This window comes from Mustela nigripes, chromosome 12 (genome assembly GCF_022355385.1).
Source record: "Mustela nigripes isolate SB6536 chromosome 12, MUSNIG.SB6536, whole genome shotgun sequence".
Lineage (NCBI taxonomy): Eukaryota > Metazoa > Chordata > Mammalia > Carnivora > Mustelidae > Mustela > Mustela nigripes.
In genome coordinates this window covers 64,623,843-64,648,298 of record NC_081568.1, presented here as the reverse complement: position 1 = coordinate 64,648,298, position 24,456 = coordinate 64,623,843, and the positions used below count along the sequence as shown (strand labels likewise).

The 24,456-nt window shown below is 45.8% G+C and overlaps 1 protein-coding gene across 4 annotated transcripts in view; it reads right to left on the bottom strand.

Moving 5' to 3' along the window:
• NSD1 (nuclear receptor binding SET domain protein 1) overlaps window positions 1-20,227 on the bottom strand; it is a 151,452-nt gene extending 131,225 nt beyond the window's left edge. For 2 of the 4 annotated variants that reach the window (XM_059417447.1, XM_059417449.1), the window contains exons 1-2: window positions 17,959-18,070; window positions 17,129-17,218 (exon numbers count right to left, since the gene is read on the bottom strand). In XM_059417447.1, coding sequence (XP_059273430.1) covers window positions 17,129-17,218; window positions 17,959-17,988 — 120 coding nt within the window. In that variant the 5' untranslated portion in view covers window positions 17,989-18,070. Of the gene's footprint in view, window positions 1-17,128; window positions 18,073-19,214; window positions 19,442-20,012 lie in introns of those variants that run through there. The other 2 variants (XM_059417446.1, XM_059417445.1) reach the window with 2 other exon arrangements.
• Window positions 20,228-24,456: the final 4,229 nt, after the last annotated feature.

Here is a 24,456-nt window from a genome sequence, read left to right as displayed (position 1 = left end):
AAAAAAAAAAATAAATAAAATAAAAAATAAAAATAAAAAAAAAAAAAAAACTATTCATTTCTTTTTGGGTAGGTGTGGTCACCAGCCCCCTACATGGTACCCGATGAATCCCACATTTGGTATTCACATTCAACCCATGGTATTTCCCTCCCACATTATATCCCTTCAAATCTTCCTGCTTGGTCTCTCTTGGATCACTCACCCTGGAGGAAGCCAATAAGTAATTGTGAGCACTCCTATGAAGAGCCCCACCTTGCAAGGAACTGGGGCCTACTACAGTCAGCCAGCAGCCATATGAGCCATCTTGGACAGGGACAGCCTTCAGATGACTGTATCCCAGGCTGACATCTTACCTACCTGTCAGACTCTCATGAGAGACTCTTGAGCCAGAACCACCCAACTAAGCCACTCCAAGATTCCCTAACCCTCTGTGATATAAATGTTTATTGTTTTAGGCTGTTAAATCTGAAGGTAATTTGTTAGATAAAATAGATAACTAATATAGAGGGAAACATTCCCTCCACAGCGCTAAGAATTCATGTTTTCAAGGGACACCTGAGTAGCTCACTCAGTTAAGCCTCTGCCTTCGGCTTAGGTCATGATCCTGTGGTCCTGAGACTGAGCCCCATCTCAGGCTCTGCAATCAGCAGGGAGTCTGTTTCTCCCCCACCCTCTCTTTACTCAAATAGATAAAATCTTAGAAAACAAAACAGAACAAAGCAAAACAGAACAAAGCAAAACAAAACAAAACAAAACCCTGGGGCACCTGGGTGGCTCAGACTATTGAGCACCTGCCTTCAGCCCAGTCATCATCTCAGGATCCAGAGATGGAGCCCCAAATCGGGCTCCATGCTCAGTGGCAAATCTGCTTCTCCCTCTCCCTACCCCTCACACTCTCTCTCTGTCTCATAAAAAAAACAAGTAAAATACTTTTTTAAATACATATATACATACATACTATTAAAATAGTTCAATCCTTTTGGAAAACCATACAGAAGAAGATACATCAAGACAAAAAATCTAATACAGATAATTCCACTATCGGCATTTTATCCTCAGGAAATAATTCCACAAACATTATTAGGAAATTATTACTGGAAAGTAATTCCACACATATTACCTATCAAGACTTTACTTAAAATTCTAACATCTACTTCACCAAAGAACTGATCGCAGTGGCTTTATTACCAGCACTATAATACTTCTGCCTAAAGCTCTACTATGTGGGGAAAAAAAAAAATCATTTTAAAGGACACCTGGATGGCTCAGTTGGTTGGGCGACTGCCTTTGGCTCAGTCATGATCCTGGAGTCCCAGGATCTAGTCCCACGTCAGGCTCCCTGCTCCGGAGCTGGGGTGTCTGCTTCTCCCTCTGACCCTTTTCCCTCTAGTGCTCCCTCTCATTCTCTCTCAAATAAATAATACCTAAAAAATAGAAAAGCACTTTATTTTTTTTTAAGATTTTATTTATTTATTTGACAGAGAGAAATCACAAGTAGATGGAGAGGCAGGCAGAGAGAGAGAGAGGGAAGCAGGCTCCCTGCTGAGCAGAGAGCCCGATGCGGGACTCGATCCCAGGACCCTGAGATCACGACCAGAGCCGAAGGCAGCGGCTCAACCCACTGAGCCACCCAGGCGCCCCTAGAAAAGCACTTTAAATGTAGAATTTTATTACCTCTCAACAACTACTCTGTAATTCTTTACAGGTGACAGCATGGGTAGAGTGCTTATTCCTTGATATAATTATAAAAACAAATTCAACTGAACCAAAGGCAATGTTAGAGAAATACTTTTGGAGGTAAAATTCCAATGACAATTAGCATGGCACTATTGTCTATTACTTTTACTGAGTACAAAGATTAACTTGTACATCACCTACTTGCACTAGGGATCCCCAACAGCTCCAATTACACCATGAGGAGAAATTAAGAGATGACAAGGGTAACATACCTTCATAATTTACAAAGAAAGACTACCTTCAGACTCTTCCTGGTATATAAGGGAATATCATATAACCAGTAATTATTTTTAATTTACTATAATGTGTAAATACAATTGTTCATACTCTAAAATGGATTTTACCCTTCCAGCAATCTTTACCAGAGTATTATGGTATTTTATATAGCATTACTGGAGATGTGAAAAGCTTTAGAAACCTTAATAAAGTAATTTTACCTAATAAAAGCAACCCTAAAATCTGTTTCAATTTATAAAAGGGAAACCACAAGTATGTATGGATTTGCTCATTCTCTATCTAAAAGTGGAAGCAATGCTTAAAAATTATGGTTTGTATATAACCATTACAAAGAATGTAGATCATCTAGCAAGAACTCTCAAAACACAACAGCAAAAAAAATCAAACAATCCAATTAGAAAATGGGCAAAAGAGATGAACATATTTCACCAGAGGATATACAGATGGCAAATAAGCATACAAAAAGATGTTCAACATCATTAGCTACCAGGAAAATGCCAATTAAAACCATAATGAGATATCATTACGTAACTATCAAAATGGCTGAACTAAAAATAGTGACAATACAAATGCAAATCAAAACCACAATTAGACATCATCTCACACCTGTCAGAATGCCTAAAACCAAAAACACAAGAAACAAGTGTTGGCAAAGATGTGGAGAAAAAGGAACCCTCATGCACTGCTGGTAGAATGCAAACTGGTACAGCCACTGTGAAAAACAGTATGGAGGTTCTTCAAAGAAATTAAAAATAGAATTACCAGATGACCCAGTGCTTCCACTACTGGGTATTTACCTAAAGAATATGAAAACACAATTCAAAAAGCTATATGCACCCCTATGCTTACTGCAACATTATTTGCAAATAGCCATGATATGGAAGCAACCCAAATGTCCACTGACAGATGAATGGATAAAAAAGGTGTGGTATAGATACATACAATGGAATATCAGTCATAAAAAAAGAATGAGATTTGCCTTTTGCAACATGGATGGATCTGGAGGGTATAATGCTAAGTGAAATAAGTCAAAGACAAATACCCCAAGATTTCTAATCATTTTTTTTTAAGAGAGAGCACACCCATGCATGCCAACAGGGAGTGGTGAGAAGCAGACAGAGAGAGGGAGAGAATCTTAAGCAGGCTCCATTCCCAATGTTGGGCTTGATCTCACAACCCTGAGATGACCAAAGCCAGTATCAAGACTCAGATGCTTAACTTCCTGAGCAACCCAGGCATCCCAGGAATTTAAGAAACAGCATAACAAAAGAAAAAAAGAGATAAAAAACTAGACTCTTAAATAGAACTGATGGTTACCAGAAGGAATATGGGGAGGGGGGGTGGATTAAAAAGATGGATTAAAAATGGATTGAGAAGATTAAGAGTACACTTATAATGAGCAGTAAACTGAGCACCTGGGTGGCTCAGTTAATCGTCAGAATCTTGATTTCAGCTCAGGTCATGATCTCATGGTGGTTGGATTGAGCTTGCCTAGGGCCCTGCACTCAGTATGGAATCTGCTTGAGATTCTCTGGCCTTCTCCTTCTGACCCTCCCCTCTTCCCCGGCTCTTGTACATCCGACCTCTCTTGAAATAAGCAGAATCTTTAATTTAAAAAAAAAGAACTGCTGAATCATTATACTGTACCCCTGAAACTAATACAACACTTGTGTATTAATTACACTAGAAAGGAATGAATGAATGAGAAAAAGAAAAAAGGGGCGCCTGGCTGGCTCAGCTGATAGAATGGGTGACTCCTTGATCTCTGTGGTTCTAAGTTCAAGCCCCATGGGGAATGTAAAAATTACTTAAAAATAAAAATTGTAAAAAACAAAAAGAAGGGCGCCTGGGTGGCTCAGTGGGTTAAGCCTCTGCCTGGGTCCTGGGATTGAGTCCCACATTGGGCTCTGCTCAGCAGGAAGCCTGCTTCCCCTCTCTCTGCCTGCCTCTCTGCCTACTTGTGATCTCTCTCTGTCAAATAAATAAATAAAATCTTAAAAAAAAAAAAAAAAAAGAAAAGAAAGAAAGAAGAAGAAGAGGGGTGCCTGGGTGGCTCAGTTTTGAGCGTGTGCTTTGGCTCAGGTGATGACACCAGCATCCTGGGATGGAGCCCAGCATAGGCTTCCTGCTCGGTGGGAGGCCTGCTTCTCCCTCCCCAACTCCCGCTTCTTATATTCCCTCTCTCGCTGTGTCTGTCAAATAAATAAAAATCTTTAAAAAAAAAAAAAAAGAAGAAGGGGTGCATGGGTGGCTCAGTCACTAAGCATCTACTTTTGGCTCAGATCATAATCCCAGGGTCCTGGGACCATGCCCTGCATCAGACTCCCTGCTCAACCAGAAGCCTGCTTCTCCTTCTCCCACTACCCCTGCTTGGTTCTCTATCTCACTGTGTCTCTCTCTCTGCCAAATAAAGGAAAAAAAATCTTAAAAAGAAAAAAATAATAATAATGACAACACCAAATGGTAACAATGATGCAAAGAACTGCCATCACTCAAACAGTGCTGCTGAGAATGTAAATGATACAGTCACTCTAGATATCAACTTGACAGCTTCTTATAAAACTAAACATGTCACTACCATACAATTCAACAATTATAACTCTGGGGCATAAATTTATCCCAGAAAAGTGAAAACTTATGTTTAGACAAAACCTGTCATATACAAATGTTCATAGCACTTTTACTTCTAAAAGCCAAAAGCTGGAATAAGGCCAGATGTCCTTTAACAGGTCCATGGTTAAACTGTGGTATATCTAGGATCTGTGGACTCCTACTAAGGAATAAAAAGGAATAAAATATTGATACACTTAAACTAATGAACCTCCAGGGACTTATATGTATAAGAGAAAAAACCCAATCCCAAAAAATATATACTGTATGAACCATTTATGTAACATTTTTGAAATAAAAAAATCTTACAAAGGGCAGATTTAGTAGTTAACAAAGGCTGAAAAAGGAGCTTCAAGAAAGGAGATGGTGGGGCGCCTGGGTGGCTCAGTGGGTTAAAGCCTCTGCCTTCGGCTCAGGTCATGATCCCAGGGTCCTGGGATCGAGCCCCGCCTCGGGCTGTCTGCTCCACAGAGAGCCTGCTTCCTCCTCTATCTCTCTCTCTCTGCCTGCCTCTCTGCCTACTTGTGATCTCTGTCAAATAAATAAATAAAATCTTAAAAAAAGAAAAGAAAAGAAAAGAAAAGAGATGGTTATAATACAAAAGGGCCAGAGGAGAGATCCTGTGGTGTTAAAACTATTCAGTATCTTGACTGTGGTGGTACATATATGAACCTATACAGGTGAGAAAAATGTAAGAAACTTAACATATATATATTGTATATATTATGCATTACATATAATGAGGACAGGTATAACTGGAGACATCTGGTACAGGTCTTTTTAGAAAAATGGAACTTCCTTTTGGGGGAGAAAAAAAAACAATAACATGAAAAACAAAAACTGGGACACCTGAACATGATTGGTGGATTACAACACCAATATCCTCATTATAATATTAAATATCTTCACAAAACATTAACATTGCAAAACCAGGCGAAATATATGAGATCACTTTGTATTAATTTCTTAAAATTGTAAACCTACATTTATCTCAGTAAAAATTTCAATAGAGGCGCCTGGGTGGCTCAGTGGGTTGGGCCTCTGTCTTCAGCTCAGATCATGATCTTAGGGTCCTGGGATCGAGCCTGCTTCCCCCCTCCCCCACCTGCTGCTCTGCCTACTTGTCATCTCTCTCTCTCTCTCTCTCTCTGTCAAATAAATAAATAAAATCTTTAAAAAAAAAAAAAATACCTTGGGGCGCCTGGATGGCTCAGTGGGTTAAGCCTCTCTGCCTTCAGCTCAGGTCATGATCTCAGGGTACTGGGATCGAGCCCAGCATCGGGCTCTCTGCTCAACAGGGAGCCTGCTTCCCTTCCTCTCTCTCTGCCTGCCTCTCTGCCTAATTGTGATCTCTGTCTGTCAGATAAATAAATATAATCTTAAAAAAAAAAAAAAAAATAGGGGCGCCTGGGTGGCTCAGTGGGTTAAGCCGCTGCCTTCGGCTCAGGTCATGATCTCAGAGTCCTGGGATCGAGTCCCGCATCGGGCTCTCTGCTCAGCGGAGAGCCTGCTTCCCTCTCTCTCTCTGGCTGCCTCTCCGTCTACTTGTGATTTCTCTCTGTCAAATTAATAAATAAAATCTTTAAAAAAAAAAAAAAAAATACCCTTAACATATTAACAAAGGTATTGAGTAATACATATTCAGGCCACTTACATTACCAAAGTATCTTTAAAAGGTACATATATAAAGAAAATTCTAATAGGACATCGAGTGCAAATGAGGAATATGAGGGGTGATACAAAGAGACTTTTACATTCCATTTTTACGTTTAACTTTTTTTACCATGCTATCTTATTACCTTTCTTTTCCTTTTTTTTTTTTTACCCGTAAAGATTTTATTTATCTGCTTGACAGAGAAAGAGGGAGAGAGAGAGATCACAAGCAGGTATGCAGAGTAAGAGGAGGAAGCAGGCTTCCCACTAAGCAGATAGCCCAATTGGGGGCTCCATCCCAGGATCCTGAGATCATGACCTGAGCCCAAGGCAGAGGCCCAACCTACTGAGTCATCCAGTCGCCACCCTTTTTTTAAAGTAGGCTCCACACCCTGTGTGAAGCCCAACATAGGGCTTGAACTCAAGACCCTGAGATCAAAACCTGAACTGAGATCAAGAGTCAGACGTTTAATCGACTAAGCCCCCGACATTCCCCTATTTATTACTTTTCTAACTAAACACTAAACTTCAAAAGGCTACACTTGAGATATTAAAAAAGTTAAAGAAACAATCATTCAATGAAAATCAAACCTACCACCACAAAAGAGATGGGATCTTCTTTTCAATGGATTCCCGTGAAAACCAGAGGATAGAGATTCAAGATTTATATACACAGCAATGACAAAGGACAACCAGCAAAAATGCAATAACGTAATGAAGTTATAACACTTAATAGATGGAGTATGGAAAGATCCTGATCCTACTGCACATTAAATTCTGCTTGCCAAGCAAAAATGAGTAAAATTCTGATTATTAAACAGAAACAGATTAATGTCCTTAATTTAGCAAGTTAAAGCAGAAGTATTTGGAAGAGCAGAGAAGAAAGCAAAAATGCAGAGATATATTTCTCAAAATTTATCACTAACTCTTCCAAATGTTTTTAGTTCTTGGTATATAATAATAAAGGCATCATTTACTGAGCACCTACTTCAGAACCAATACCATCAAGCTGCTTCACATAAATTACTTTGTTGCACACTCTCAAACAACCCTGTAAGTAAGGGACTAGCCCCAATTTAGAGATTAGCAACTGCGCCTCAGAGACTAACGGGACTTCTCCAACTAAACAGGAAGCACAATACACACTCAGGTATCTGTTCAACAAAACCAATATGATTTAACAACCACAATTAGAAGACTCTAAGAATGGTGAGAAAAATGAATGATATTAGAGAGATACCAGATATTAGGGAGCTCAAATTCAAAGGCCTTTGAAATTGAGTGCATGAGGAGATAAAAAACAACAACAAAACAAAAATAAACCAACTCTTAAATTCTGAAATTTGGTACAGAGTCCACTTATCACCTTCCTACTAAAATTTACTCCCCTCCCAACTTGTACCACTGTACAATCCACTCTTTCTTTAATTGAGTCACTACAAAGAAAGCACCATGTTACATGTTAACATGCAAAGATGAATCAGACCAGGAAGATAAAGGCAGGAGCCATGGGTAAGTGTAAAGCAAACCACCATTAATAGTGCAGACTGGCTAAACCCAGGACACCCTGAGTATAGCATATGAGATTTCACAAAGTCAGGAAAGGGTCCGTGGGCCTAATTATATGTTAGGCAAATCGGGGAAAAAAGTGAGGTATTCGTTGAAGGTAAAACTTTAACCAGGGACCTAGGATTTCTTATCTTCAAAGTCAAAGGTAATTTTGGGTAAGAGAGACTGGAAAGAAAAACTATATACGAAGATGGGTGGTAAAGCCTCATAGTATAATGGAAATGAAGAAAGGAAAAAATGGAGAATTTGTATAAATTAGAAATCCCATAATAGGGCACCTGGAAGGCTTAGTCAGAAGAGCGAGCAACTCTTGATCTTGCAGTCGGGAGTTCAAGCCCCACGTTGGGTGTAGAGACCACTTAAATCTAAAATTAATTGTAAAAAAGTAATGCAGGGGGGCTCAGTGGGTTAAGCCGCTGCCTTCGGCTCAGGTCATGATCTCAGAGTCCTGGGATCAAGCCCCACATCGGGCTCTCTGCTCAGCAGAGAACCTGCTTCCTCCTCTCTCTCTGCCTGCCTCTGCCTGCTTGTGATCCCCGTCTGTCAAATAAATAAATAAAATCTTAAAAAAAAAAAAAAAGTAATGCCTGGGTACCTCAGTCAGTCAACCACCTGACTTCCACTCAGGTTATGATCTCAGAGTTCTGAGATCAAGCCCCAGGTCAGGCTCACTGTTCAGCAGACAGTCTGCCTGTCCCTCTTCCTTTGACCCTTCCCTGACTCACGTGAGCATGTACACACTGGCAAGCATACTCTCTCTCTCTCTCGAATAAATATATATTTTAAAAAGCTTAAAAAAAAAAACTTTAGGGGCACCTGGGTGGCTAAGTGGGTTAAAGCCTCTGCCTTCAGCTCAGGTCATGATCCCGGGGTCCTGGGATGGAGCCCTGCATCAGGCTCTCTGCTCAGCAGGGAGCCTGCTTCCGCACCCCCTCTCTGCCTGCCTCTCTGCCTACTTGTGATCTCTGTCAAATAAATAAATTAATTTAAAAAAAAAAAAAGAAACTTTAAAAAAAAGTTCACTTTGGGGCTCCTGGGTGGCTCAGTGGGTTAAGCCTCTGCCTTCGGCTCAGGTCATGATCTCAGGGTCCTGCCAGCGAGCCCCGCATCAGGCTCTCTGCTCATCAGGGAGCCTGCTTCCCTCTCTCTCTGCCTGCTTGTGATCTCTCTGTCAAATAAATAAATAAAATATTTTTTAAAAAAAGTTCACTTTAAGGATGGCATACAAGACCTATCTTTATACTCTGTCTCCTGACAAACTCACTCCTCCAGATTCCTATCAAAGAATTTCTTGGCATTTGTATATATTATTCCTTCTTACTTACCATCATGTCTCTACTCAATTACATATAACCCCTCTGTGAAGTTCTTCCTGATTACTCCAGACATGCCACACTGCTGTATCACTAACACCAATTAGACCACTTAGTGTTCTGTATTGTCACTGTTCACATTTGTCTTCCTTAAACAGTAAAGTTCCCTAAAAACACAGACTACGGGGATGCCTGGGTGGCTCAGTGGGTTAAGCCTCTGCCTTCGGCTGGGGTTGTGGTTTCAGGGTCCTGGGATCAAGTCCTGCATTGGGCTCTCTGCTCGGCAGGGAGCCTTCTTCCCCGCCTCTCTCTGCCTGCCTCTCTGCCTACTTGTGATCTCTCTCTCTGTAAAATAAATAAATTAAGATCTTTAAAAAAAAAAAAAAAAAAAGACTATGTCTTCCCTTTTTTTTTTTTTTTAATACTAGCAGCCCCTGACATAGAGGAAGCACTCAAATGTGGTTTGATCACATAAATGAGTAAGGTACTCCAAAGTTCCACCCTTGAAATGAACAGGAAGATGATGCCATCATTAACACAGAAGAAAATGCATGTCTGGCAATGTAAGGGACAGGTTTGAACATGAGTATGACACAGGTGAAAGAGAAGGTGGGTTATAGTGACTAGAATTTCTTGGTCTGAAGCTCAGAAGTCAGGTCAAGAGCATTTTCACACAGCAGAGTAGCAGTAAAGTGAATACATGTAAGTGTAAGAGACTAGAAAATGAAAGAGGAGGAAAAGAGAGAAAGCAGTCAAAGGATAGTTTAATGGAGTGGTAGTCAAATGCTGCCAAATCTAATATAGCACTGAAGTGTCATCTGTGACTTATAGAAGAACAGATACAGCAGACAGAAGGATATATAAAAAAGCCAATTCACAGAGCATTAAGGAGAGGTAAACAAAGTTGATAACTCTTTAAAGAAATTCACCACAAAGGGGAAAGATCATTGGAGGGATTATAGGATACACACATTTTTACTTTAGAACAGAAGAGGTCCTCCCATTTTTAGGCAGAAAAAGCGATACATTAGGTAGGGGCGCCTGGGTGGCTCAGTAGTTAAGGGTCTGCCTTAGGCTCAAGTCACAATCCCTGGGTCCTGGGATCAAGCCCCCCATCGAGCCCCACACTGGGCTCCCTGCTCAGCGGGAACTCTGTTTCTCCCTCTCACTCCCCCTGCTATGTTCCCTCTCTCACTATATAGCTCTCTCTGTCAAACGAATAAATAAAATCTTTTAAAAAGAGAGAGAGAGGGGCGCCTGGGTGGCTCAGTGGTTAAATCCTCTGCCTTTGGCTCGGGTCGTGGTCCCAGGGTCCTGGGATCGAGCCCCGCGTCGGGCTCTCTGCTCAGCGGGGAGCCTGCTTCCCTTCCTCTCTCTCTGCCTGCCTCTCTGCCTACTTGTGATCTCTGTCTGTCAAATAAATAAATAAAATCTTTAAAAAAAAAATAAAAAAATAAAAAATAAAATAAAAAGAGAGAGAATAAAGACTCCAGAGGAAAAGAGAAAAGAATAATGAGTAACATAGGGTCCTCCAGCAAGGCGGGACTCAGTAGAACCTGAGAGGCATGGAGATAGGATCTATTTTCTTCTGAGACAGGAAAGGAAAAAGTAGAGAACTGCTGCGATGATGAGAGCAGAGGAAGAAAGTCCCTAAGGAATCATTGTCTCAGGCACCAACAAAAGCCTTACATATTATCTGCACTCACCTCTCCTTCTTTCCTCAAATGCAGACTCCAATTCTGCCTCCAATCCAGGCCACCCAAAAGGACTGCCCATTTCCCTCCTCTGAAATAATCTTTTGGACTATCCCCCGCCTGCATCCTAACGCTGCTTCTACTCTTCCCCAGCCTGTTTTCCAAACACAAACTTCATCATATCACTTCTCAGCTAAAATCCCTTGCTGGCTCCCAATCCTATCACTTTAACAGTAAATGTCACAGTCCAGATTTCTAGGCCCTTACCTGACTGCATCCATGCTACCTACCCAACCCCAACAAATATCCCTTGAAAATACTATATTCATTTAACTCTCCACATCCAAAATACATTTCTAAACCTAACCAAACCCAACCAAGACCAATTTAAGTTCCACTTCTTCCCTGAAGCCTTGACTACTCTAGGTTTCACTCATCTTTCCACTCAACTCTTTAACCTCTTAATCATCCACAACATATAAGTCAGTACAGTGGGTGATTTTTGAGTACTATATGAATCCCTAAGATTGTAAGTAGGGGATTGTCACAACACCAAAATACCTCTTTTTATGTGTTTTTAAAGGATTTCATTTATTTATATGAGAGAGAGAAAGACAGACATATTGAGAGAGAGCAGGAGTGGGGAAGAGAGGAAGAAGCAGGCTTCCCGCTGACCAGGAAACCTGACATGAGGCTCCATCCCAGTACCCTAGGATTATGACCTGAGCCGAAAGCAGACACTTAACCAACTGAGGCAGGTACCCACAAAATATCTTTTTTTATTTTTTTAAAGATTTTATTATTTGACAGAGAGACACAGTGAGAGAGGGAACACAAGTTGGGGGAGTGGGAGAGAGAGAAGCAGCAGGAAGCCCAAAGAGGAGCTCAAATCCAGAACCTGGAATCATGACCTGAGCCGAAGGCAGATGCTTAATGACCGAGCCACTCAGATACCCCAAAAATATCTATTTTTAAATGGTAAAAAGTCTCCACTCAGGGGTACCGGGATGGCCCAGTCAGTTACATATCCCACTCTTGGTATCAGCTCAGGTCATGATTTCAGGGTCATGAGATCCAGCCACAAATCAGGCTCCTCTAAGCACAGAGTGTAGTCTACTTGAGATTCTCTCTCTCCCCCCTTCACTGTCCCTCTCCCCACCTGCACGAGCAGGTGTGTGCTCGCTGTCTAATAAATAAATAAACCTTTTTTAATCTCCAGGGGAGTCTGGGTGGCTCAGTCGTTGAGTATCTGCCCTCAGCTCAGGTCAGGTCATGATCTCAGGGTCCCGGGATCGAGCCCCGCTGCATGCTCTTTCCCTCTGCCCCATGACTGTGCCCTCCCTCACTCTCTCAAATAAATAAATAAAATGTTTTAAAAGATAAAAAACAGGGACACCTGGTGGCTCAGTCATTGAGTGTCTGCCTTCAGCTCAGGTCATGATCCCAGGGTCCTGGGATCGAGTCCTATACTGGGCTCCCTGCTCAGTGGGAAGCCTGCTTCTCCCTCTCCCACCCCACTGCTTGTGTTCCCTATCTCACTGTATCTCTCTGTCAAATAAATTACAAAATCCTTAAATAAATAAAGTCTCCATTCAAATATCTATGGACAACATAGTGTCTATCTCCACCTAATGAAAAACCTAATATTATACTACCAGTTACAATTAAAACTGCAAAGAAATCTGGTGAAAAGATGCTGTTTTTTTCTTAAGATTAAGGCACCCCAAGATGCTGTGTTTCTTAAAGTCAATGTAAATAAAGAAAAAAAACCATTTTGATTACAGGCAAGGAAAGGATAATCCAAGTCAACCACTAAATAAATGACAACTGACAGTAATAGGACAGGAGCTTCAAAGAGTGACATGATAAACATCAAAGGATTAAGAAGTATAAGTGAACAGCAACAGAGGGAAGATAAAACAAGATTGATAAAATATCAGTTATTTTTTAAACTGGGTGTGTACATGGGAATTTCTACCATTCTCTCTTCTTTGGTACATGCTTGAATTTTCCAGAGCCTACATTTCTAAAAGAGAACCTTACTAAAACTGATTAAGTCCTTAACTATTTTACAAAAATATACCCTCTTTATGATCATGATGAGAGTAAAACAAAATAAAGAATCTCATCTTCCGGGGCGCCTGGGTGGCTCAGTCATTTAAGCCGCTGCCTTCAGCTCAGGTCATGATCCCAGTGTCCTGGGATCGAGTCCCGCATCGGGCTCTCTGCTCAGCCAGAAGCCTGCTTCTTCCCCCCTCTCTCTCTCTGCCTTCCTCTCTGCCTACTTGTAATCTGTGTGTCTGTCAAATAAATAAATAAAATCTTTAAAAAAAAGAATATCATCTCCCTATTGTACAATTTCACTGGACAATATTTCTTTTAATCTATTTGATTCTTGTCTTATTATAATAAACAGCTGCCATCAAAACCAAAGTTTTATTTTAATTTTTTTTTTAATTTATTTATTTGACAGACTGAGATCACAAGTAAGCAGAGAGGCAGTCAGAGAGAGGAGCAGAGCAGAGAGCCCAATGTGGGGCTCGATCCCAGGATGCTTTGGCCCATGACCTGAGCCAAAGGCAGAAGCTTTAACCCACTGAGCCACCCAGGCACCCCAAAACCAAAGTTTTGATAGAGGTCTAAAAAATTTATTTTCAGCACACCAGGGTGGCTCAGTTAAGCAGCTGCCTTCGTCTCAGGTCATGATTCTGGGGTCCTAGGATCAAGACCCACATCAGGCTCCCTGCTCAGTGGAGAGCCTGCTTCTCCCTCTCCTTCTGCCTGCCGCTCTGCATTTTCTCATTATGACATGTTTGTCCCCATTTTAAGTGGATTCGTTTTTAGGATATTCTTTAAATAGAGTGTAATATATACATCAGACGAGCCTGAGCTAACTACATCCTAAGAGTTTTGACTATCCCTATATTCATGGATACCACCATAGTATAAAATCTCTATAAAATATCTAAGGTAAGAGTAGAAAACAAACAACTGCTACAAATCAGCCTAGTGAGTAAACCAGGCCCAGCAGAGTGTCAGAGACGATCAGAAGCCACTACAGAAAAACCAAGAGTACTGAGATAATTCTGATTTCAAGGGTTTTAGTCTTGTCTCTAATAATCTCAAGTGCCTTGAAGGAAGACCTATGTCATTTGTGACATCCCTTTTTACAAGACTATGAAGACCCAGTGAGACAACATAAACCAAAGCACTTAATAAGCTGTAAGTTATTGCCTGTTTAAACTTGCAGCTCTGGGACCAATTTTCCTTCAATATTTGATCAAGCACCTACATATTATGAAGCACTGTACACCCAATCAAATACAAAAGCATCCAGTCAGGACGATTAACTATGACAATCGTTTCACATCACTATAATCAGACAAAGTAACTCAAAAGCACGTAAGAGGGGAGCCTGGGTGGCTCAGGTGGTTGTGTCTGCCTTCCAGTCAGGTCATGATCCTGGAGTCCTGGCATAGAGATCCAAGTCAGGGTCCCTGCTCAGCAGGTAGTCTACATCTCCCTCTGCCCCTCCCTCCTACTCCTGCTCTCTCTTTTCTCTCTCAAATAAATAAAATCTTCAAAAAAAAAAAAAAGCACATAAGAAGAAACTGATGAGGCTGCTTACTTATGACAGTACACAAACTGTCTGCTTATAGCTAGATATACCAAACAAGAGACAATATAATCTTGAATCATGTGTCTTTCTTTAATTCAAGACAGGGAGTATATAAACCTAGTAACTATTCTTACTGTTCCGTAAGAGAATCATTCTATCATAATATCAGACAGAACAAAAGGACAAATAGCATTTGCTAATGATTTTCTAAAATTTCCAGCCCTGAGGAGCCTGGGTGGCTCAGTCAGTTGAGTGACTCTCTTGATTTCAGCTCAGCTCATGATCTCAGGTCCTGAGATCAAACCCTGCGTTGGGCTCCGTGCTCAGTGATGGGTCTGCTTAGGATTTCTCTCCCTCTTCCTCTGCCTCTCTGTCCGTGAGCTTACTTATGCTCACTTATGCGCTCTCTCTCAAAAAAACAAATAAAAAAGAAAAAAAACAATATGGGGCACCTGGGTGGCTCAGGGGGTTAAAGCCTCTGCCTTCAGTTCAGGTCATGGTCCTAGGACCGAGTCCCACACCAGGCTCTCTGCTCAGCAGGGAGCCTGCTTCCTCCTCTCTCTTTCTGCCTGCCTCTTTGCCTACTTGTGATCTCTGTCAAATAAATAAATAAAATATCAAAAAAATACAATAAATCTTTTTAAAATAAATAAATAAATAAAATTTCTAGCCCTGAGCATAAATCTATACCTGCTGTATCAATGTAGCAACTGTGAATGGTCTGTATGTATTAAGTGTGTGAACATACAGAATTATTTTTAATTACACCTTTCCCAAGCTATTTTGTTCAGCTGAATCTGCATTCTCAGATTGATTTGACTTTTTCAAATCTTCAGTTAAAAAATATCAAAGGCAAAAATCAAAGCTACAGATTGCATTCACAACCTTAAACCAAAGGCCTAAAATAAATAGGTTACTTGCCTCTTCAAGCCCATAGTCTTTAAGCAATTTAGACTGCCAGGAAAAAAAAAAATTCTACTTATATAAGTTTTCTAACTCCCAGTTTAGATACCTAACGTATTGTCTATAGGCTCCAATATTTTCAACTGTTTATAAATGAGCCAATACTCCAGACATCTCTTTGATGAGAAACAACAGACATATATTTCTATATAAATGCTTCTAGGGAATTATTTATTTCTACTGTCAGATCTAGGGTTTTATGTAAATACAAAGGCAAAACTATACACATAAAATAATTTCAACGTGAACCCAAGGAAAAGGGTTTGTCTAAACTGCCAATAGGTTGCCAATACAGCCTATCAACCCTAAAAAATACCTAGGACAATACAGACTCAAGATAACTACCAAAACAAAACAAAAAAGATAACTACCAAAACAAATTTTTAAAATCTGCAACTGCCAAGAAACCAAGAAGTACGAAAGCATATTTCATAAATGAAACAACAAACAAAAGTGACACACCCACATTCTCATGACTTTAAAGAACATCAAGGCTATCAAGGCTCTATGATAAAGTGAATGTTTAATGTACTCAAAACAACCACCCCATAAATTTTTTTCTGATTAAATCTTTAAAGATTCAGAGTCATCAGGAGGTGGGGAGATCCTCTGTGGTGACATTACAGATGACCTAACAATTCATCTGAGAAGAAAACAAAATTAGAATCAAGTATTTAAAGCTGAAGGCTATCTTTTAATAACTAAGAAGTTTGATTTTAAGATTTTGAAACTCAGGGCGCCTGGGTGGCTCAGTGGGTAAAGCCTCTGCCTTCGGCTTGGGTCCTAGATCCCAGGACCTGGGATCGAGCCCCACTTCGGGCTCTCTGCTCAGCAGGGAGCCTGCTTCCTCCTCTCTCTCTCTGCCTGTCTCTACTTGTGATCTCTATCTGTCATATAAATAAATAAAATCTTAAAAAAAAAAATGATGAAACAGACTGAAAGAAGTCAACTGATCATTCTGCTTACTGATCAAGAAATTCTACAAAATTTCAAAAAAGGACCTTTATCATTTATAGTACACAGCACTACCAAGTAACAACTCAAATTAGTTCTTCTATTTCTTCACACGTACACAAAGCACACCTGCGTATACCTAAACTTCGAAACTAAAAACCAGAAAAGGCTCAAAAAAGCTCAAGGCTCTGATGGTGGCATTTATCTAAAGCATAGGATGCTATACCTTCACAACAGGTAGTTCAGAAAAACTGACCTAGTTTAAATTTTGACTGATGTCCAAGGTCTCCTCATCTTAGCTACTTTCAATCTGTACCCAAAATGCACTCCAAATTGAAGCAAGAGTCACCCCATCAACTAAAAAAATAAGCCAAGCCTTGTGTTAAAAAAAGGACTCCAGAAAATTAATTGGTCCACCTGTGCTCATGATACCAGCAAGCCAAAGCATTTAAAGAAAAAAACAAGAAGAAAAAAAACCTAAACAAATGTATACCTCCATTTGAAAAATAAAATCTGAACTCAATCAAATGCCCTTGAAGTTTTAACTCTTAGGCAATCCTCGATGGAAACTTAACCCAGAAAAATCTGAAAAGAACCAAACTCTTACAACAGATAAATTTAAAAATCAAAGTAAAATTTCCCCAAAAAGCCTATCATTAGCAATAGGCTCTCAGCTGTGAACTGATAAGCAACCAAAAACCAATTAGTTACATTTCCCTTTAAGTTGCCTGTATATATACATTTATGTATATATTTAAGTTGTACCAAAAACTGCTTACAAATGGCAATTCCTGTGAAGTAGATGATGATGAAGTTCCAGGTAATTCTAGCATGTTTCCTAATGTACTGGTACTGGAGTCTGGATCATCCTGAAAAGATAAATTTATTGAGTTTAATTGCTCTTCTACAGTAACGTTTGTATCTCCTAGTGAAAAGGGGGCTGGGAGAAGGGATGCTTTTGCATTGCTGCCGTCCACTTCATTTCTTTGCTTATTTTTCTGTGTTTCAGTTTGAGGAGCTAATGGCAAGAATGGCGATTTGACTGCACCATGTCTACTCTCTGATGTGCTGTCTTGTTCATTTCCCATGGCCACGTCTACACCGTTCTCTGATTTAGGCTCATAATTGCAGGTGGCATTGGTCTGAGTTTCCTCAAAGATCTCCTCTATACTCTCATCCTCTGTGACTGGCTGTTCTGGGTCCATTTCAGAATCTACATCTGCATCGTCCACACAAGTAAAATTCTCAAAGTGCAGAAAGCCATTCTTGATAGTCTTTGTTACTTTTACCTGGAGTTCAGGGGAGTTATTACAAGAGGGTTCCTGTTTCATAGCAAGTGCTGTTGGACCACCAGGACTCAAGGAAGTGCAAACAACTGGCGACTGAGCTCTTGAATCACTTTTTTCAGGGTCTTGAAAGGATTCTGATCCATCAGCAGACCCATTTACATACTCTACATTGATCATGGAGGCCAAATCCTGTAGTCTCCGCAGTGGAATGTAACAAGATGGAGAATCTTGTCCATAAGCATTTTGGGATGTTCCACTGGCAGTCGATAACTGCATAGTACACCCATTAAGTGGCTCAGAAAAATTGGATTGACCATTACCGAAAGGGCTGTCCTTGTCTTCAGGGGCATCTAAATTCACTGGGTTGGAAAAGGGCAGCAGACAATTTCTTCTAGATAGTTCACAGGTCTGATCCATCCTGCGCCAGCATCAACCTGGAATCCAAAAACAGCAATTAATCGGAGTTTACATGCCATTTGATTCTGATCTTCAAAATGGCAGCCACTTCTCAAGGCCTAGTGGCCTCGATGCCTTTCTGCTGTACTTCCATGGGCGGAAAAAGTTCCCCAGCTGACGATGGAAAAATGGCCTCGGTGAGCCTCCGCAAACTCCATCTTCCCGGAGCTGGGCAGATCTTGCCACATGCAAACAGCCCGTCCCTTTTTCCTGCACTGCAGACTGGTGGACAGTTGGGCTGAACTAAAATTAAAATCCCTTTGGCAGTAGAAATTCCTAAATCTCAAACAGGAATCGTCCTCCCCATCCCCCGCTGGGGGGGGGGGGGGATCCAGCGGCCGAATCTCCAAAAGGGAGGGGGCTGTAGGGTTCGAGGGGGGTCCCGGACGCTGCACAAAAACGTTACCCCCCCCTCCTTCCTGGCTCGCTCGAGCGCAGCGGTCACAATAGCGCTGCACCCTGCGCCCAGCCGGCGCTGAAGCCCTTGCAAGCGGCCGTGCCCAGGCCGCAGGCGAGTCGGCCAAAGCGGGTGCACCCCGAACCTCGCCGTCCAGACTGCAGAACTGTTCGGTCCACGGCTGCAAGGCCCAGAGGCCGGGACGCGGCAGGGGAAGAGAAACGGAGGCACCCGGTGAAGCCGAGTCAGGGCAGCAGCAGCTGCTACAGCTTGACAAACATGGCTGCTGCCGACGCCGCCACCGCCGCCGCCTGCCCGGGCCGCGCTCCTTCCCGCAGCCGCGGCAGCACCTCCTGGCCAAGCCGAACGCATTCATCAATATTAAGCAGCAAGCAAAGTTTGCTGCAGGAGGGCCGCCGGCCCCGCGCCCACCAGCCGGCTACCTGAGGGGAGGCGGAGGCCGAGGTGCGCGCGGGAGGCCGGCGGGGCACGGGCCGCGCCGGGAGGAAGTTCGCGGCGGCCCGGCCGGCTAGGCCTGAGCCCGGCTGGTAGTGATGGAGGGGGAGGGGGGCCCGCGGCTACAACGCCGCGGGCCACCAACACCGCGCCGCGCCCGGCCCTCCCCCGCACCCCTCACCTCACGGCCACCACCATCTTCCCCGCCCGGCCACCTCCTCCCTCCTCCTCGCGCCTGCCCGCCACCCACCCCAGCGCACTAGTTACCGTGCCCCGCGCCCCCTCCCGGGCCGGCTGGGGGGAGGGGGTGACCCTCATTACACTGGGGCGCGAGCGGAGCCTTGGGGAGAGAGCGGAGCCGCTCGCCGCACCCCCCTCCCCCCGCGTCTCTCTTCAGGGGAGAAGGCAGCGAGCGCGACCTGCCCCGGCCTATTCCGCCGCCGCCTCCTCCTCCTCACACCCCCACCGCGCGCGCCCCCGCGGCGGCGCGTGCGACCCAGCGCCTCGCGCCGGCCCGCGTGCGGCTGGGGCACCGAGTGCGCGCGCACCCCTTCCCCCACCGCGCGCGCGCGCTCCCTCGCCTCACTCTTCGGGGTTCAGGGCGGGTGAAGTCGGGCTCGCGAGCGCGCCGCCCAATCAGCGGAGCCGCCGCTGCCGCCCCCTCCCCTCCCCTTGCGCGCCCGCTCGCGGCCGGGGCCTACGGGCCGGCCGGGCTGCCCGGGCGGGGCCTGAGGCTGGCTCCCCAGGGGCCTCGCGCGCCTCCCCGGAGTGTCTGGGCCTGCGGGCGTCGTGGGTGACACTCAGATCCCCTAGCCTACCTCGGGGCGCTGTGCCGGCCCCGAGCTGCACACGGCTCCTGCACCCTACCCAACTCGAGCCCCAACCCCGGCGGCACCTGGCCCGGCTGAGGCCTGTCCGACCGCCCCGCCAGCCCCGCTAGGGCCCGCGTCAGTCCCGACCTCCATCTTAGGTTACAGCCCGTCTCCCCATCCACTGGGCACCTGCCCTCAGCCCGCTCGGCTCGGCCCGAAGCCAAGGCAACCCCCCTCCTACCGCGGGGCTCACCTGGGGGCTTGGGCTGGGGTCTTCGAGGCCTCAGGCCCCGAGCAGGCGCGGCCGCAGGTGAACCCCCTGCCCGGCCGCACCCCAAACCCACACCACCACCACCACAGACCAAGCTGAGCAGGAAACAAAATGGAGGCAGCAGCTCGGGTCTGCCTCCCCGAGCCAAGCTTGTGCAGCCTCAGGGCTCCCTTCTGCCGCAGGCCCGACGCCCGCGAGGCAGGGGGCTGGTTCGTCCCGGGCAACACAGGCAGCCGCCCTAGAGCAGCGCAGACAGGCCGGGGACTCGGCCCAGCGGGCCCCACAGCCCCTCACCCACCACCCTTTCCCTTCCCCCTCCCCCCCATTTCTCTCCCTCCCCCTGCCCGGCCTTGCGGGATGAGCGGCGACCGGGAGCCGGGTCGGGTCGGGTTACCCGCCCGGGCACTGCTTGCCCTGCCGTAGCCTCGACCGGGGGATGAGGCCAGGCGACCCCCGCGCTGAGCCCACCCCCCGCACCCGAGCCGGACAGCAGCCAGACAGCGCGCCCGCACCTCGGCCTGCCGCCGTGCGGCCCCCGCCCAGTGATGCCGTGTCCCCAGCCCGGGCACCGCCGGGACGAAGCTCCCTCACCACCCCCCGGGCCCAGGGGTCCTCGCTGCCTCGGGCGGGGCGAGGGGAGCGCTGGGGGGAGGGGTCCACTAATCCCTGCACCGCCTCCCGCGCCTAGTCTGGGTCTGGGCCTGGCACGGGGACTCGGGCCGCGGCCGCGGGCGGGCGTCAGTAGGTGTGTGCGCGCGGGGCAGGGGACGCGGGCTGGGGGCCCGGAGGGGCCGCGCCTCGCACCGCGGACGCTGCAGTACTCCGCACCCAGGCAGATGGCCCTCTCGTGCCACAGCCACCCAGCGCAGGCCGCCGGCTCCGCAGCCCTGATCCCCCGGGAGCGCGCGCTTCGCCCCTGCGAGCCGGGCTTCGGGACCCCGGCGGAACTGCGTTGGGAGGGCGGACCGCCGGGCTGGCCCAGCAAGGCCTAATGGCCTTATCTTCGGCCGGGTGATGTCTGCTCCCAGGGCGCCTTGGACCTCGAGGCCTGCACCCAGCGCCCCGAGCCCCGCAGCCCTGGCCTGGAGCGGCCACGATGCGTCCAATCATCAAAGACGGCGCAAGGACGGTCAAGGAACCCAAACCCAGCCTCACCCCGGGACTCCGGCCCCCTAGGTCCGTCCCCCAATTCGGCCTGACTCCGTCGCCCCCTGGGCCTGTGCCCCGGCAAAAAGCTCACCGCGGCAGCTAGCTGTTACCTAAAATGCTAAGGGCATCCTCGCTGTTCAGAGAAAACCACGATCTACCGCCATAAAAATCCCGCCTCCTCCAGAAAGCCTTCTGTGATTAGCGCTAACTCCATCTCAAAGCTGAGGGCACCGCCCTCGAGAGCCACGTGACCACCATTCCTCCCTAGGCTTAGTAAATGTGCATAATTATTGCCCCAGTGGAGTGTTTACCCGCAGCCCTTCTCTCTGTTATCCGTGAGCCCACTTGGGGAAAAGGCCGCTTTTGGCCTTGCCCTGCACGGCATCGCCACAGAGATCCCTAAACTCCACCCTTCAGCCTTTCCGGACCTTCACCCCGAGATTGGCCCCGGTAGGCTAGGAGCGCAGCACGCCACTAAACTCCGACTCTCCAAGACCCACAGTCCAGCCATTGGAGGCACACAAGTAAACACAGGCTTAACACGCCGTAAATGCCATGCCGGGATGCATGCCCTGCCAAGACAGCAAGCCGACTTTCTTAGAGGGTAGATTCCCCCCTGAAACCAGAGTAATGTCCCCGACCAACATGACCCCAGGGGTTTCTGAGATACTCTCAAGTTTCCCAGGTACAAAGTAAGGTTGGCGGTGTTCTGTGCACTAGGACCAGCCAGAGAAGGGCAGGGTCTACACCCCGGGGTCCTGCCCTACAGGGACCAGCCCTTGTTCTGCAAAGGAGTCGCTCCTACCAACCCGTTCTGGGCAATTCAGTGGGGAAGCTTTAACTGTTTCCTTCTTCACACCTAATAATTTGAGCTAAGCATTTCTGACTGACAGTTATACCCTGCCAATTGCCTCAATTCATCAAGTTTCCTCTCAACCTTTTACTTTCCCACAGACCATCCTGAGAGCTCCAGAGTTGTCCCTGTTTGGCCTTGAGCCAGTCACTTAATAGCCCCAGACCTCAGTTTCCTCATCTGTGGCTTCCAGTGCATAGGGTGGCATGAGGTTTCTCTAAGGTAAAGGCATGTTTGGGGTGCCTGTACAGACTAAGAACCTGATGAGTCCTGAAATGTGATTAATTGCTTCATTCAGCAACCATTTCCTGCATTCTGGGCAATATGCTGGGTGCTGGGAAAACAAAAGATGAGATGCCAGCCTCTGGAAACCCAGGCCTCCGGAAAAGACAGTTAAATAAAGGTGCTAAGGTATGAAGACGTGGTGACCTCTGGACATTACTGTCCTACAGGAAACCCTCTTTCCAACACCCCAGCTCCCAAAAGGAAGAAGTAGGGGCTAAAGGGGGACAGGCAGCTAGGGCGAACAGGCTACTGATGGGCCTTGGAGAGGCTGGAACCCCAGATAAAACCTCTTGGACTTTCCTGCGGTGACCTTGAGGGGCCCTTGCTGCCTCTTAAGTAGAACTTGACTGCAGTGGTCTCAGCTACAACAGCCCCCTCTGGGGACTCCACATCCAGCAGGCCTGGGCCAACCACCAGAACTGTGTCAGTTCTGGATTGAGGAGACCCACAGGACCACATATTGCAGAAGGACACTGGCTCTTGAAGTCAGGGAAGAAGGGACAGGACTCTGTCCTACCCTCCTCATCTTAGCTCAGGGAACTTTTCCGGGCCTATGTCTCCCATTAGAATCAAATACTTGCTAAGTCTACCCTATATACTGGACACAATGCTGGGCACTTGGCTCACATTATTTCCTGAAAGTCTTCAGCAGCCCTGTGAAGAACTGAAGTACAAAAGTTTAAGCTCTTCTGCAAGATCTCAGGGCCTTAACTGTCACCTGGTGTGCTTGGCCTTGTATCTGTTGCTATTAGCTGGCACACAGATCCCATCTGTGAGGGCCCAACACAGTGCCTGCCTCATCCACAGGTGCTCAGGAATTTAAGTGTCAGGAAGTGAGATTACCTTAGCCTCAGTCTCCTTATCTGTGAATTCTGGGTACTGATAATTCCTACCCTGCTGAAATAGAAACCTCTCAAGGCATTTGGCCAATGTACAGTGACCCCCTTGTTTCTTAGAACTGCCCCCCTTTCATTCATTCATTCAGCAGGTATTTATTGAGTTCTCCCCTCACAGACTTGTGAGGAAGGCAGATAAGTGAAAACAAGGTAGAGAGCTGAGCACTAAGAAGCTAAATGTCCTGGGAGTTCTGGGGGTCTCAGGGCCAGTCAGGAAAGCCGTAATGGGCCTCAGGTGAGGATAGGAAAGGCAGGGGTGCCTGACTATGCAGGACCTTATTGTTCAAGTTAAAGAATTTAGGCTTTCTCTAGAGGGTAGTAGGGAACTATGGAAGGTTGAGGAGCAAATTATGGATCACATCTATGCAGTACAAAGCTCACTCTGCCAGCAGTGTGCAGAAGAGATTGATACTCTGGAACTACAACCCTGGCCAGGGCCTCGCCTCTGGGATACGCCAGAACTGCCTTGTTCCAGTAACAGTTGTGGCTTCTCCTCCTTTGTGTCAGCTGTTCTCCAAGACACCCTCTCATTTAGTCCTGAGTTGGACACTCTTGTTATCTCCATCTTCCAGAGAGGAAGCATGACTTTGTCAGAGGCAAACTCCTAACCCCATCTCCCAGTTCAAGGTCCTCATCCCTCGAGGACATGAGCATCATCTGCTTTCTGACTAAACAGCCAGGTTTAAGGGGAGGTATGTATATCTTTGATAATTGATCCCAAATGTGAACACCACAACCATCCCTTCTTATAGGTCTAGGAAATGAGAATTCCTTTCTCTTCCCACTCATTGATTTCCCCAGAACTGGATCAGGCTTCTACTCAAGATCAAGGAAGACTTGGCCACATCTGAAAGCCATACAGCTTTCCAGCAATGTTTCCTTTCTACCCCAAATACCAGGTTTCTCTCTGTTAACCTGACCCTGTTGCCTGGCCCCACGGACTCAAATTTCCACCTTCGAGTATCCTTTTTCTCAGACATCCTCTTTTGAAAGCCATGTGTGTGCTGGCCGCTAACCCTTGCCCTTTTGCCCTCATCACTTCCCTGGCTGCCCAGTGGTCTCCCTGTGCCAAGACAGACCACATTTCATCCATCGACATATCCATCTATCTATCTGTCTATGCCCATGCTCCTCCCTCTGCCTTTTCTCCTGCCCAGCAAACTCCTGTTCAACCTTTGGGGTCCAGTTTAGAAGACTCTGCCTCCTGGAACCCTTCCATGATCCCACCCCAGCATGAGCCACT